The following is a 14791-nucleotide window of genomic DNA, read 5'->3' on the forward strand; positions in this document are numbered from 1 at the left end:
CATGTTGCATCATTTACCTACACAGTTTGAGTTTCATTCATTTATTACTATCACTGATCATAATCATCTCTCTTTGCACCAAATGTACATTTGGAGTTCTCTCTATCCCTGACGTACATCAGCTCTGACAAAGAAATATTAAAATTACAGCAATGAAAAATATGAAATAAAATCAACCCTGAAGAAAAATTATATTAATAGATAACAATGACAATTGGATCCCCAGCACCTTAGACAAATGATCATTCATAGAACTGCAAATAATGTGACATTAAAAACATCATTTTCTGAAAAAAGTTATAAAACACAGGAGGTGCACAAGTGTCCCACAAACCACTCACAGACTTGGAAGAGACTCTGTTCCTCTCCCTGCTGTTTCGATAATAACCGAGTGTGTATCCATGCATGCACAACATGTATAGCGCGGTGGCAAGACATAGTGGACGTAGCTCACCTTCCTCTCGCACATCTGCCTCCGTCAGCTGGCTCTACTAATGCCTGAGCAAGAATATCAAAACTGAGAAGAACTTATTGAAAATCAAGTGGTAGTCAGACCATGTGCTCCTGATGTGTAGTTCTCTGTGAGCTTGCTGCTACTTACTGCATGAAGGTCAAGACAAAAAGCCCAACGCAACCTTTTGGTTATACACAGATGATTCGCTCTCATTCAGACTAACGCACATGACCGAAGGGGACAAGCATGAAAAAGGTAATGCTCAAAGTAACGTCGGGGCTCATTTAATTTGCTACCAAACCACTGCAGCTTTCAGACGTCCTGGATTTGGAAAGTGGGCTCAGAGCCGAAGCCCAAGCAGGCATTCGGAGATCAGATCAGTCTCGTAATGACAGCTCTGCTGATGCAGGCGACGTTTTTCGCAGTGTCTTTTCCAGTGATTGTTTAGTCCAAGGGGAACAGGAGGTTTGGTGGAGTCTGTAGTTTGAGTGTGGCATTCATCACAGCATGACACGAACGAATTTTAAAAGCACAAGAAATTAAAAAAAAAAAAAAAACGTCCTAATGATGACGTTGCATAAATCACTGATTTTACAACATTGAAGTACATTTGATTTCTCTTCAGAAAGGGGGAGAAAAAAAGACAACAAAAATAGACCCATTCCAGTGCAACAAATCACGACACAGTCAGTCAATGCAGAACTAAAAATCCCCCAAACCATAACACGCAATCCCTTGAGCGGTATTCAAGTGGTGGCTTTTTTTTTTTGGGTGCTGATGAGGTTTAACCCCGTTGACAGAACAAAAAGGAAGAAATGTTGGGTGAGAGTGGGTTTGTGGGCAAACTCTGACCCCAATCCGCACAGCGAAACAAAACGAAACCATGTGCAGATGATATAAACTCTGTCCGGATGCCCAGTGCGTGTGGTGTGATACGAGTGAGTGAAGACCAAAACGAGTTCAAGTTTATCAAATCAGGATCTTCTCATAGTGGACACCAGTAAAACAACTGCGTTTCTTTCCTTTCACCCCCTTTCTGAACTGATAAATGAGAGTAAAGGCTAGTGATCCTGAAACCAGCAAAATCATCATATACAGCACTTTTTTGCTCTCATACCCCACACTGTATTTACACAGCATGTAGTATCTGTACAGCTTATTTCAACAAACCGTAAGATCTGTCCATGTCGTATCTCACAACTCATTTCAGTGGTTACTGCGTGCCTTCCCATTTCCCCCTAAATCACCATCTCTAACCATCACCCGCCCCCCTTTCACTCTCGCTCTCCCCCTCATAGTTTGAGCTCATTGGCGATTTTGGAAGCGATGTTCTTGAAGGCGATGGAAGTGCCAGAAATCCTTTTGAAGCGCACACCGTTAAGGGACAGGCGGGGTAGTTTGCACACCTCCATCTCCCACTGGACGAAGTCGTCGTGGGAGGGGACGCCAGCCATGCAGAAGAGCATGTAGCGCTCGCGCACTTCGTATTCGCAGCTGTTAGCGTCCAGAACCTTACGGATCTCCTTCATCATCTCGCTGGGCTCCATGGACGACGTGGTCTTCATGCTCCAGGTGAAGCGCAGCGAGCGAGGCTTGGTGTTATCCTTCGCAGACAGGGGCGGAGTTCCGCCCCTTGGAGAGGACAAGGAAAGAGAGTCCTTGTTTTCATCGCCACCACCTGATCCAAGTGTCCCACCTCCTACTCCGGTCTTCTCTGCCTTGTCGGCACTGCTCAGCATGGATCTGGAGAGAGAGATGGAGAGAAAGGGGGAGGAGGGGGGGGGGGAAGAGAGAGAGAGAGAGAGAGAGAGAGAGATATGGAAGTTGGAAAATGATATAGAAATATGAAAGTAAACAGCACAGAAGAAGAAAGTGGACAGAGAGACAAATGTGTGAAGAAAAGAACGTGAGACAAGACAAGGGGATCAGTGAAATGTTGGAAAAGAAAGACAGAAGGAGGCAGTGGCAATAAACAGGGAAGAGAAATGACAGTAAACGAGAGAGAACAGCCAAGAAGGAGGCATGCATGTTAAAGTACTGCTGTCCATTTTTCATCAATCCCCCCCATATCTCTCTCTCACACACACACACACACACACACACAAATACACACACACAGTGCATACTGACTGTCCATTTGAACTGAAGTGGAAGTAACTGGATCTAAAAAAGCATCCATCTTATTATAACCCTGTCCTGTCCTCGTGTTTTCATTTAGTTTTATTTACAAGCTGAAGCGACTTTAAAAATGTCGTCATCACCCATGTCCTGTAACAGACAAGGTGTGTGTGGAAGGAGAATGTTCCTTTCAAGACAAACTGCAAGGCTTTTAAAAAACACAAAACAAACAAGCATGGTTTTGAATTATTAAACGCAATTCTGTAGCTGCAAGGGAAATCTAAATCTGAAGCTGATTGTAAATAAAGCACGTAAGGAACGAACCCTTGGCTGAGTGTGTGTGTGAGAGACAAAAAGGGATCGGGGAGAAACAAAACGACATCGAAGCAGAATGGAAAACCAATCTATGGACAGGGTTAGTCACAAAATGATGAAACATTTAATGACAAAACACAGGCATGTCAGACATTCTCTCTTGCACGCACACACACACACACAAATCTAAAAATTAACCTTGATTAGTCACAAGTGATGCTATAAGCCAATTAACTCTGAATTAAACACCCCTTTACGAATTAAAAACACCCAAATTATAACTACATATTTAATGATTAGGAAATTATTTGATCAGATCTTGCGTATTTATTTATTTATTTCCTCACCTGCTGCCCTCCTCTCGACTCTCTCCCTCATATGGGCTCCTCGAAAGAAATCGCAACAAGATTAGTTTTTGTACTGGTGTACTGCCACCAAGCACATCAAGCGTTATGGATGCCCAGATACGCAAATCCCATTCCATTACTCAAAGCTTCATTTCAACAAGCAGTGCTGGCTTAACGTGTCAAAGGCAGGAGGTCGAATAATACAAAACGTATAAAGGCACCAGTGCTCAAAAGTGGCGGGAACAGAATGAGCAAATGTGGGATGGAATGGATTTGAACAAAACCACAGAGAACCACCCAGGACGCCCTAAATGTCTAAACATGAGCCCATCACCATGTCAACTACAGTCTTCCAACAATGACCCTACAGCTGGTACAGCCCCCGTTCACACGCACACAAGCACCCAAACACACCGACATAAAGACGGAGAACACGGAAACAATGTCAGACATGTGCAAGAAAAAACAAAAACAGGTTTGCGTCGGCCATCTTGACGCGTCAGTGCTAGCTGTTACAAGCAAAGACAGACAGTCAACAAAAACAGAAGCAAAGACATGAAGCCGTTTAACAAACACAAAGCAGCATGTGTCGGTTAAAGAGCAGGAAATATGGGTAGGTGGATATAATGTAACCTGTAAAGGAAGTGTTTGGGTTTTTTTTTAAACAAATTAAACAATACAACTGTTGACCAGCAGAGGATGCAAAGTCATTGTGGATTACATGACACTGCCCTCTACTGGACAAACCACCACACATCAATCACATTATTACATTTAGAGCATATAAATTGGAATGCTGTAATGTATTTGGTTATTACAATAACTGCAGTGAGTCGAGTTAGATTTCCATACACCTGGTACCAGCCCGAGTCCTTCATGTTCTCACATACAATGTGTCGGACAGAAGGGAAATATAGAGACACGTAGAAGGGGAGGGTAGGAGGGGAAAAACAGGAGACAGAATGGTTTTGGGAGAGCAGGCCAAAGCCAGTCAATTAATCTCAGCTTCAGATGCTGTTACCACCATCATCATGTTAAAAGCACTGAGAAGAGGGGAAAAAAAAAAGGTAGAGATTCTCCTGAAAGAATGCAGTCATAATCTCCTCCATCACTCCTTTCCATCCTCAACGTCCCCTTTTCCAGATTTCACCCTGTTCAGCTGTTACAAGTCATAATTGGTGTTCATCCTAAATAGATCCTCTAACACTACGTTCACACTGCAAGGCTCAATTCCGATTTTTTTGTGAAATCCGATTTTTTTGTGAGGTCGTTCACATTAACAAATATATGCGACTTGTATGTGATCCTCAGTATGAACGAAAAGCGACCTAAAAGTGTTCCGCATGCGCATTGCAGGATACGACGACGTCACACGCAGTGAGCATGGCCAGTGTTTACGGAAGTAACCTAAAGTTTCCTGTGTATGACAGTAGCCAGCATGGAGTACCTGGCGATGATGCAGTTGTTGTTGCGACGGAGCCAGAACATGCACAATAGCCTGATGTTAAGGAGGAGGTCGAGAAGGAAGAGGGCAAGGGTTTTGGCTCAGGCGTTCTGCGGGGTAGTGACTGCAACCTGCCATGTTGTTGTAACTTTTTTTGAGAGACCCACCGCCTACTTCAGCGCAGAATAGTGACGTTTGTGGCTTGTTGATGACGTGCAAGTCGGATGAATGCGACCTGGCGGTTCAGACTGAAGTCGCATATGAAAAGATCGGATAGGAATCGGAATTAGGACCACATATCCAAACGGCCTGGGTCGGATTTGAAAAAATCGGATCCGTGTCGTTCATATAGTCAATAAAAGATCGGATACAGGTCACATATGGGCGAAAAAAATCGGATTTGAGTCACTTCAGCCTGCAGTGTGAACGTAGTGAAAGTGACAGAGTTAAAGAGAATAGCTCGATAGTTTCTGCCTCCAAGTTCTACTCTCTTCTTCAAATTTCACAACCTTGTTTTGTTTTTTCTTCCATCATCTAAACCTTTTATCTTGGTTAACTGCTATGGCTCATTTACCCTTGAATCTTCGACTTGCAAGTGACGTCAAAGCAAAATAGAAACCCGGATGTCGGCCATGTTGGTGGAGATACAAATGCGGGGTCAAGTGACGTTCTGTACAAAACAAAAAACAGTCAGGCGTGCGCGACTCTCTTTGTTTTTCCACTGCTTTAAGCGTTCTTTTAGCTCTGCCACATCTTTGTGCTGTATAGGGTTGTGGTCATAACGGTACTCGTGACCGTGGCACGTTTTGATTTTTTAGAATTCTGTTCGTGATTCGGAAAGAGGGCGAGGAAACCCTGAGGCTTAGTACGGAGAGGAGACGAGCATGGCTGAACAACATCGGCAGGGCTGATCTAACAGAGGCTGAAACCAAAACAGCTCGTGTTCGCAGTCATCATTTTATCTCAGGTGAGATTCAAAAGCTCTCTCGATAACATGACTGGAAGAATTTTATTTCGTGTTGCTAGAATTTTGCTATAAAATGAGCGTTCTCTTGTCGTGGTTCACTCAGTCGTGTTAAAATTATAACAACGTGCATTACCATTTCACTTTGAGGAGCGCCAGCAAAATTATATTATAGAAACAATTCAGACTGGGCACCCACTCAGAAAACGGGCTGTGTTTCGCCCAAAGTTGGACTCGATTCTTCGGCAGCCAAACCAGATAGAACGCGATATCTGGGTACTTGATGGTCGGTAGAAGTGTCTTATCTTCAGAAAAGTCTGACTTTTTTAAATAACATGGGTCAAAACCACACATATCCATCTTCTCTTTGTATCAAATCTTCACTCGACCGTTCAAATCGTGGTAATACTGAGAAAATTCAGCATCGTTTACAGACACGCTTTCAGCAGCTGCCATCCTAGTTGCTTTGTCTATCCACCATCATGGCAGACACGCATGACGTAGTGCATTTTGATCACGTGATTGCAAGTCATCTATAAGTAAGGAACGTTAGCCTACACAGCAGCTTCAACACATAGATAAGGTCACGGTTTACACTGATGGAGACAACGAAAGGGGGATGAGGTGAAAGAAGGGAGGATGGGGAGCCAAAAAGATGTTAATTTCTTTGGGACATTAAGAATGTTGAAGGTGAGCTTTTGGGTTGATGTGGATTGTTAGTACTGGTCATATACCACACATATACCAAACATCAATAAAGAGCCAACCATAAAACAGCAGAGGGATAAATAGTATGAATGGAAATATAAATATAAGCTACATAAAAACACCAAAAACGGGGAAATGGTAAAAGGTTAAATCAAAATAAAGGGTTTCAGAGGGGGTTATCGTTGTGCTTTCCTACCTTCTGGGGAACCTGAGTGATAGATTTCTACAAAAAATAAAACCAACAAAGAAAAAAAGGAAAGAACCATGTATGCATGTAAATATGAAAGGCAGTATGTGGAAAGCAAAATATTAGAAAAACCTTAGTGTTCCCACAAACAGTGCTACTGTACATCAAGTCAGAGTATGACTTTGTTGATGTACAGTGGTGCTTGAAAGTTTGTGAACCCTTTAGAATTTTCTATATTCCTGCATAAATATGACCTAAAACATCATCAGATTTTCACACAAATCCTAAAAGTAGATAAAGAGAACCCAGTTAAACAAATGAGACAAAAATATTATACTTGGTCATTTATTTATTGAGGAAAATGATCCAATATTACATATCTGTGAGTGGCAAAAGTATGTGAACCTCTAGGATTAGCAGTTAATTTGAAGGTGAAATTAGAGTCAGGTGTTTTCAATCAGTGGGATGACAATCAGGTGTGAGTGGGCACCCTGTTTTATTTAAAGAACAGGGATCTATCAAAGTCTGATCTTCACAACACATGTTTGTGGAAGTGTATCATGGCACGAACAAAGGAGATTTCTGAGGACCTCAGAAAAAGCATTGTTGATGCTCATCAGGCTGGAAAAGGTTACAAAACCATCTCTAAAGAGTTTGGACTCCACCAATCCACAGTCAGACAGACTGTGTACAGATGGAGGAAATTCAAGACCATTGTTACCCTCCCCAGGAGTGGTCGACCAACAAACATCACTCCAAGAGCAAGGCGTGTAATAGCTGGTGAGGTCACAAAGGACCCCAGGGTAACTTCTAAGCAACTGAAGGCCTCTCTCACATTGGCTAATGTTAATGTTCATGAGTCCACCATCAGGAGAACACTGAACAACAATGGTGTGCATGGCAGGGTTGCAAGGAGAAAGCCACTGCTCTCCAAAAAGAACATTGCTGCTCATCTGCAGTTTGCTAAAGAGCATGCAGACAAGCCAGAAGGCTATTGGAAAAATGTTTTGTGGATGGATGAGACCAGAATAGAACTTTGTTTAAATGAGAAGCGTTATGTTTGGAGAAAGGAAAACACTGCATTCCAGCATAAGAACCTTTACCCATCTGTGAAACATGGTGGTGGTAGTATCATGGTTTGGGCCTGTTTTGCTGCATCTGGGCCAGGACAGCTTGCCATCATTGTTCCATCAATGAATTCTGAATTATATCAGCGAATTCTAAAGGAAAATGTCAGGACATCTGTCCATGGACTGAACCTCAAGAGAAGGTGGGTCATGCAGCAAGACAACGACCCTAAGCACACAAGTCATTCTACCAAAGAATGGTTAAAGAAGAATAAAGTTAATGTTTTGGAATGGCCAAGTCAAAGTCCTGACCTTAATCCAGTCGAAATGTTGTGGAAGGACCTGAAGCGAGCAGTTCATGTGAGGAAACCCACCAACATCCCAGAGTTGAAGCTGTTCTGTACAGAGGAATGGGCTAAAATTCCTCCAAGCCGGTGTGCAGGACTGATCAACAGTTACCGCAAACGTTTAGTTGCAGTTATTGCTGCACAAGGGGGTCACACCAGATACTAAAAGCAAAGGTTCACATACTTTTGCCACTCACAGATATGTAATATTGGATCATTTTCCTCAATACATAAATGAGCAAGTATAATTTTTTTCCTCATTTGTTTAACTGGGTTCTCTTTATCTACTTTTAGGACTTGTGTGAAAATCTGATGTTTTAGGTCATATTTATGCAGAAATATAGAAAATTCTAAAGGGTTCACAAACTTTCAAGCACCACTATAACTGATAATTACAGAATGACATTAATGTTAAAACTGACTGGTACCGACAGCGAGTTCTACTGCCCCTTTATGAGCAGACCTTCCATTAAAGAGAACTTTCATAGGTGTTCTGAAATGAAGCTATCCCTGTGTCCAAAATCACTCACTCGTTCACTTCTCCCTTCTCACTATATAGGGAATTACTATATAGAGGACTATATAGTGAGCTCATTGGTAAAATGAAAAATCGCTTTCGGACACTGCTCCGTCGCACTGTTATTTACGTCATTACTGTCACACAATTAAAACTTGCCAGATCAGCCAGCTGGTGGGTTTTCAAAAATAAATACATGCGTGTATTTTTGTGATAAATACATATTATACTGAGCGTATTTCCCACATTAATCAATACAAAGTACTGTGTGTCGGCTGCATCTTTCAGTTTTTTTAAATCAAGGCTGAATACTTTCTTCTTTGCCGCTGCCTTTTATTAAATCAAATTTGAGGCTTTTGATTTGATTTCTTTCAGCACGACCGCAATGCATGATGGGATATATTGCTAGGTTAGTGGCCATCGGTTGTACACTACTATTCGTGATGCATTGTGGGATACTTTGAGTGTACTATATAGGGTGTAACAATTCTCACTATACATTCGGACAGCACTACAAAACGGCGACCTCACTATATAGTCCACTATACAGTGAGTAAGGAGTGATTTCAGACACAGGGTGTGTCTTTAGGTAGGTCGAGCAACAGCCGTACCATATTTTAAAAATAAATAAAAAAAATATCAAGACTGAAAAACTAGTTAGAAGTGGATGTTAGTGTGGCAGCAGGTGCAAAAACACTCAAGTAAACCCTCCTGGTTAATCCAGTCAGCATGACATGATGCAGAGATGACTGCGTGAACACACTGTTCATTTAGCTGGTGATGCATAGTGCTCTCTTTGCTCTTTCACCGGTTATGCCTTTTATGTGTATGCTTGTAATGAGTATTCATAGCATATAACAGCATGAGTGGCTTTACACGTTGTATAATAACTGGTACCAGAGCTACCTGGCACAGTTTACTTTATCTTTATATTATATTATCTCATCTCATTATCTGTAGCTGCTTTATCCTGTTCTACAGGGTCGCAGGCGAGCTGGAGCCTATCCCAGCTGACTACGGGCAAAAGGCGGGGTACACCCTGGACAAGTCGCCAGGTCATCACAGGGCTGACACATAGACACAGACAACCATTCACACTCACATTCACACCTACGGTCAATTTAGAGTCACCAGTTAACCTAACCTGCATGTCTTTGGACTGTGGGGGAAACCGGAGCACCCGGAGGAAACCCACGGGGAGAACATGCAAACTCCACACAGAAAGGCCCTCGCCGGCCACGGGGCTCGAACCCGGACCTTCTTGCTGTGAGGCGACAGCGCTAACCACGACACCACCGTGCCGCCCTATATTATATTATATTCCCTGATTCGAGTATCATAGTGCTGAGAGAAAAATGTTAAATATTAAAACGTGCTTATTACTGTCTGTGGAATTGTGATGCTGAGCAAAAACTTGGACTTATTTTACTCGTACTATATAAAGTACAGAGTCTAGATAATCCATAAGCAGCTAATGATGTTATTACAAAGAAATTAAACTGAGAAATAAATCTAACAGTAATATAAACCAAAGGTGTAATACATGGGGTGGCTACCTTTAACTGAACGTTTCTGGGACTGAAGCGGGGGGGGGTAGGGGAATTAGCCTCAAGTAATGGTATTAGGTACTTAACTCAATACTTAACTCATTTAACTTAATAAATCATTAGCAGTTCAAAAAGATGTACTAGCTAGTACATGCATGAAAGAAACATGAGCAAGGTATTACTATTACCTACTGGAAACTGGAAAAAGGAAACTATGGTCTTTTTTTGCTCAAGAAACTGTCCCCCCCCCAAGTTTCAATAAATATGACCTGTACAAACCCCATTAGACAATTACACATCTGTATATACAGCTGTCTGATGAGTGACAATCCCTAGCGATAGTATAACTCTTGTATTACTTCATTAGGTTCTTAATGTTGCTTTGTGTAGTTAGGTGTGTTTTCTGAGCTGTATTAAACACTAAGACTCGAGGTCTAGCCTCTATGTTTAATATTATCTGAAACTACTACTAAAATTTGACTGAAATTACACCTGCGTTTTCGCCTCACAGCTCTGGCAGTGAACGCACACCAAGGTGTCCCCAACACAGGTATTTATAGGGCTGGGGAATGCGATACCTCCGCTGTTACCATGGATACGGTCACCACAGAAGTGGAGAAAAGGTGGCAATGGCAGTACGTTCAGAGTGTGCTAGAACCCAGAAGCAGGAAATGATGAAATAGATGAGAAATGTGAGTTGCTATGTATGTGTGCTAAAACAGTACTGTCAAGATTATGTGTCCTGGCAATGTGATTTAATTTCCAAACAAGGACTCGACCTTTGGGGAAAGATCAAGCTGTGACAGTGTTGAAACAGCACACTCTCCACGCATTTGGATTTTGAGCGATGACTTGAGAAAGACAGCCCTTATAAAGTGCTGGGTGTGTACAGGTCAAACAAAACCTCTACACCTTACTTTGCTATTAGAAATGAACGAATTAAAAATGCAGAGAGAGTGAGAGAGTGGAAAAAAAAACGAGACTACACATAGGCAGCTGCAAGAAGGAAGCGGAGATGCGAGATGTTGACTTCTCACTGAACAAGAATCTCTCTCACTTCCATCTGTTTCTCCTGTAAAACAGATGCACATGCTGCTCCTGCCCTTTCGTCGCTTTCTAATAATTTTAAACGAACAGCACTTCCCCACCTAGCCACCTTTAATCCCGCCCCAATCCCTCCATCACCCAGAGCTCCAGCCAAGCACATTGCACAGCGAACAGTCATTGGTTCTCACCTGCGCACAAATTTGGAAGTGAACTTGCTGAAGATGCCTGAGGTTGGTGGTCTCCGCTGGTGGCTGGTGCCGTGAGACAGGGACGGCGAGGCTGGAGGAGGGTGATAGGGTGAGCCTTGCTGATCCCGTGCCCCTCTCTGCTGACCGATGTGGAAGGTGTTTCGAGCAGGCACTCCTCGTGGAAAGTTGGTACGCTCCGGCCCTGTAGCGCTGCTGATGTTATAAGCCGAGGGCGATGCACCAGGCGTTCTCTGGGAAGGACCACTAAGACGAAAAATATTTTCCCACAAAAAACGAGAGGGGGGAAAAAAGTTAAATGTAAATGTTACAGTGAAAAAAAAATTGTTAAAATCAAATCCTGCTTGATAATGTGTTAACCGCTCTCAAACTTGTCTCACATGACTTGATTGATCTTCACAGCATAAAGACAGTAAACAAGATGTGCAATTTGAACATTACTATAATGCAAACAACTCAGCAATCAGGAATTCTAATTTAAAAGATATGCCAACATCTGAAGTAATATATATATATATCTCTAGCACATCTAAAATGTGCCTGGCTGTGAGATACAGGGTGGTGTGATAATGACTCACTCCTGCAGTGTACTGGTACAATGTGTTATATAATCTCAAAATAAAGAAATATGCTCTGCATAGAAAGAACTCTGCAGACATCACGTCTCATCAAATCATGGAGCTGAAAGCTCACGATATACTGTTTACGGCGAGATCCAGGAAGCAGGTTCTTAATAGCGCATAATCAGAGAATCAAAGAAATTGTGCCCAGGTTCATATGTCCACAAAATAACTTTTTGTGCCAAAAGCTGAAGTTCCAATGAGTAATCCCTGCCAGAATCAGCAGCCAGTAAGTTGTGGGCTGCGTTTTATCTTGGCTCAGAGTTGTCTAGGAAAGCCTCATGCAGTCTAGTAGAATTCAGTATTATAGATTATTATACATATAGGACACTTTTTACATGGAACAAAAAAAAAAAACACGTATTCTATTCCATTCTAGCAGGTTTCATTCATTTGGTTTGATAGCATGCGATATTGCTCGCATATCGCTTATCCTACGTGCATTACGTCACTCTACCCAATGGAGAATGAGCGTTGAATATGGTTTACGGTATTGCATGGTTGTCAAGACAACATGACATCACACGTCAGAGATATAAAACTTCTGCACTAGCGAGCGACTGGCTATAGATAGTTTTCACATGACGTCACGACGTTGGGGATTCCCTAGTGGCGGCCATCTTGCGGGTCAAGCTTACCGTACGGGTGACTGAGCACACATTGTAACGCACGAGTACAAAGTCTTCAAAAGAACCCAAGCAGGCTATTTAAAGCTAGCAATGGTGCACACCTGTTGTATTCACGGTTGTCGTAATAGGTCAGATGATGACGTCAAGCGGAGCTTTTATGGAATTCCCACTGTACAGGAGCACGAAGGCGAGCAAACAAAGAAACTCAGCATACAAAGGAGAAATCTATGGCTTGTAAGAATCAACCGCAAGGATTATCAGCCTTCCAAACAGCAAAGTCTGCTCCGATCATTTTATAAGTGGTAAGTTGTTTAAATAAACAATCAATTGTGTTTAAGTTTGTTTTTGGAAACCAAAACATCGTGCAAACAATCTCTGGAGAATGCCTAACTGGAACCGCTGAGTGTACGTTTACATTGTAATGTACACTTAATATCGCTCGTTTGTCACGTTTCTATTTGACACTTGTCACTTCACTCACGCAAGGGTCATTTTTGAAAAACATTTTAGGTCTATTCTGTATGCAGGGATGCAAACAGTGCGCCTTTTGGCAGACGCCGCCTTTTTCACGGCTGAATCGCGCAGATCCGAGTTTTTTTTGGGGGGTTGGAGTGTCTGATTATAATTTCAAAGTAAATTCTGTATTAAAATTACTAAATAAGCAACGTAGCCGGTAATAGCGATGGTCCGTTTTGTTAGCCCCACAAGATGGCGGCTGGAGGGCGTTCCCCGGAATGCCGTGACGTCAGTGAAAACTATCTATTTGTAAACAAATATGGCCGCCAGGCTTACTTTGTTAAAAATACAGAAGATTTTCAGAGAATTTTGAAAGACAAAGACATGTTGAACACCTGAAAGGAATGTATAATAATAATGGCTCTCTTTTTGCAGTACATCAGATATATTCCATTCAGCTAGCATGATATTGAACGCGTCTTCGACGCGTTCAATATCATGCTAGCTGAATGGAATATATCTGATGTACCACTCAATGCCAGCTAATATTATTGAAATATTAGACCTTCAGCCAATTTGTCTAGTAGCTATTGAACTATTTAATGATGACTGTTACAAAAACACACACTGAAATCAAAATGAGCACTTAAGTCAAGCTACAATACAATGCATGATGTACAAATAGTATAGTACCATTTCATATACAGGACCAGTCAAAAGTTTGGAAACCCCTCCTATTTCAATGTTTTTATTTTTATTAATTCAAAGTCACTTCATGTCTTAAAGTAATGATGGATATCGTTTCTCTTTGCCTAGTTGAGCGCTTCTTGACATAATATGGATTACTATAGTTGTGGAATAGGGCTGTTTACTGTATTTTTATTGTTTATTATTTACTGTTTGATCTCAAACGCATTAAGGGGGCAAAAAAAATTGCATCAATTAACTTTTGACGAGGTACACCTGTTAATTGAAAAGCATTCCAGGTGACTACCTCATGAAGCTGGTTAAGATAATGCCAATAGTGTACAAAACGTCAAGGTAAATGCTGGCTACTTTGAAGAATCTAAAATATGAAAAAGTTCCCTCACATTTTTGCTGACTACAAAATTCCATACATGTTCCATGTGTTATCTCGTAGTTTTGGTGTCTTCGATATTGTTCTAGTGTAGAAATTAGTCAAAATACAGAAAAACCTATGAATGAGTAGGGGTGTACAAACCTTTGTTGGGTACTGTACGTTATTAAATCAACCTTGGTTTGTCATCACTTTTCTGATTATTTCTTTACTACATATCATGACTATATCGAAAACAATTCTTAAAAATACTGCACACGACCATAATACCTCAGCAGGACTCAAAGTACTATACCAGAGCTGACTGTTCCACACATACGGTTACGTTACGACCAGTGCTTGAAGTGGAGGGACCCTGATTTTCTGACAATGCCATCCCGGTCATTCAAATAAGTTCAAATCAAGTTCAAATTTTTTTAATTGAAAACTTCACAGTTTTTGTATTGCCTTCACGCATTTTGCAAAACTTGGCTCATAAGGACAATGCTCTACTCTTTTCATCTGTTGTTGTGCTACAGTATTTGTTGTTTGAACAGATGTGTTTTCACAATGACTCTGAGATATTATTTTTGAACGAAGTGTCTTAGTTTGTAGACAGCTGGAGTAAAAACAAATCAGAACTAAGAACCACAACCATATTGTCAAGTTGTGTATGATTTTCTCCAGTTTTGTGCCCCAACTTCAAAAGAGCTTTGGTCACACAAAGAACACTCAGTTTTTCCCCTTTTTTGTTTTTTATT

At 41.5% G+C, this 14791-nt stretch overlaps 1 protein-coding gene across 8 annotated transcripts in view; it reads right to left on the reverse strand.

Annotated features, from left to right (window-relative positions):
- Positions 1-25: 25 nt before the first annotated feature.
- Positions 26-14791, reverse strand: part of mark2b (MAP/microtubule affinity-regulating kinase 2b) — a 117375-nt gene continuing 102609 nt past the window's right edge. For 3 of the 8 annotated variants that reach the window (XM_060918209.1, XM_060917671.1, XM_060911204.1), the window contains 4 exons: positions 11251-11514; positions 6547-6573; positions 3235-3273; positions 26-2197 (listed from right to left, as the gene is read on the reverse strand). In XM_060918209.1, coding sequence (XP_060774192.1) covers positions 1747-2197; positions 3235-3273; positions 6547-6573; positions 11251-11514 — 781 coding nt within the window. In that variant the 3' untranslated portion in view covers positions 26-1746. The remainder of the gene's footprint in view (positions 2198-3234; positions 3274-6546; positions 6574-11250; positions 11515-14791) is intronic. The other 5 variants (XM_060914017.1, XM_060915581.1, XM_060914889.1 and 2 more) reach the window with 5 other exon arrangements.

The sequence above is a fragment of the Neoarius graeffei genome, chromosome 1 (genome assembly GCF_027579695.1).
Source record: "Neoarius graeffei isolate fNeoGra1 chromosome 1, fNeoGra1.pri, whole genome shotgun sequence".
Lineage (NCBI taxonomy): Eukaryota > Metazoa > Chordata > Actinopteri > Siluriformes > Ariidae > Neoarius > Neoarius graeffei.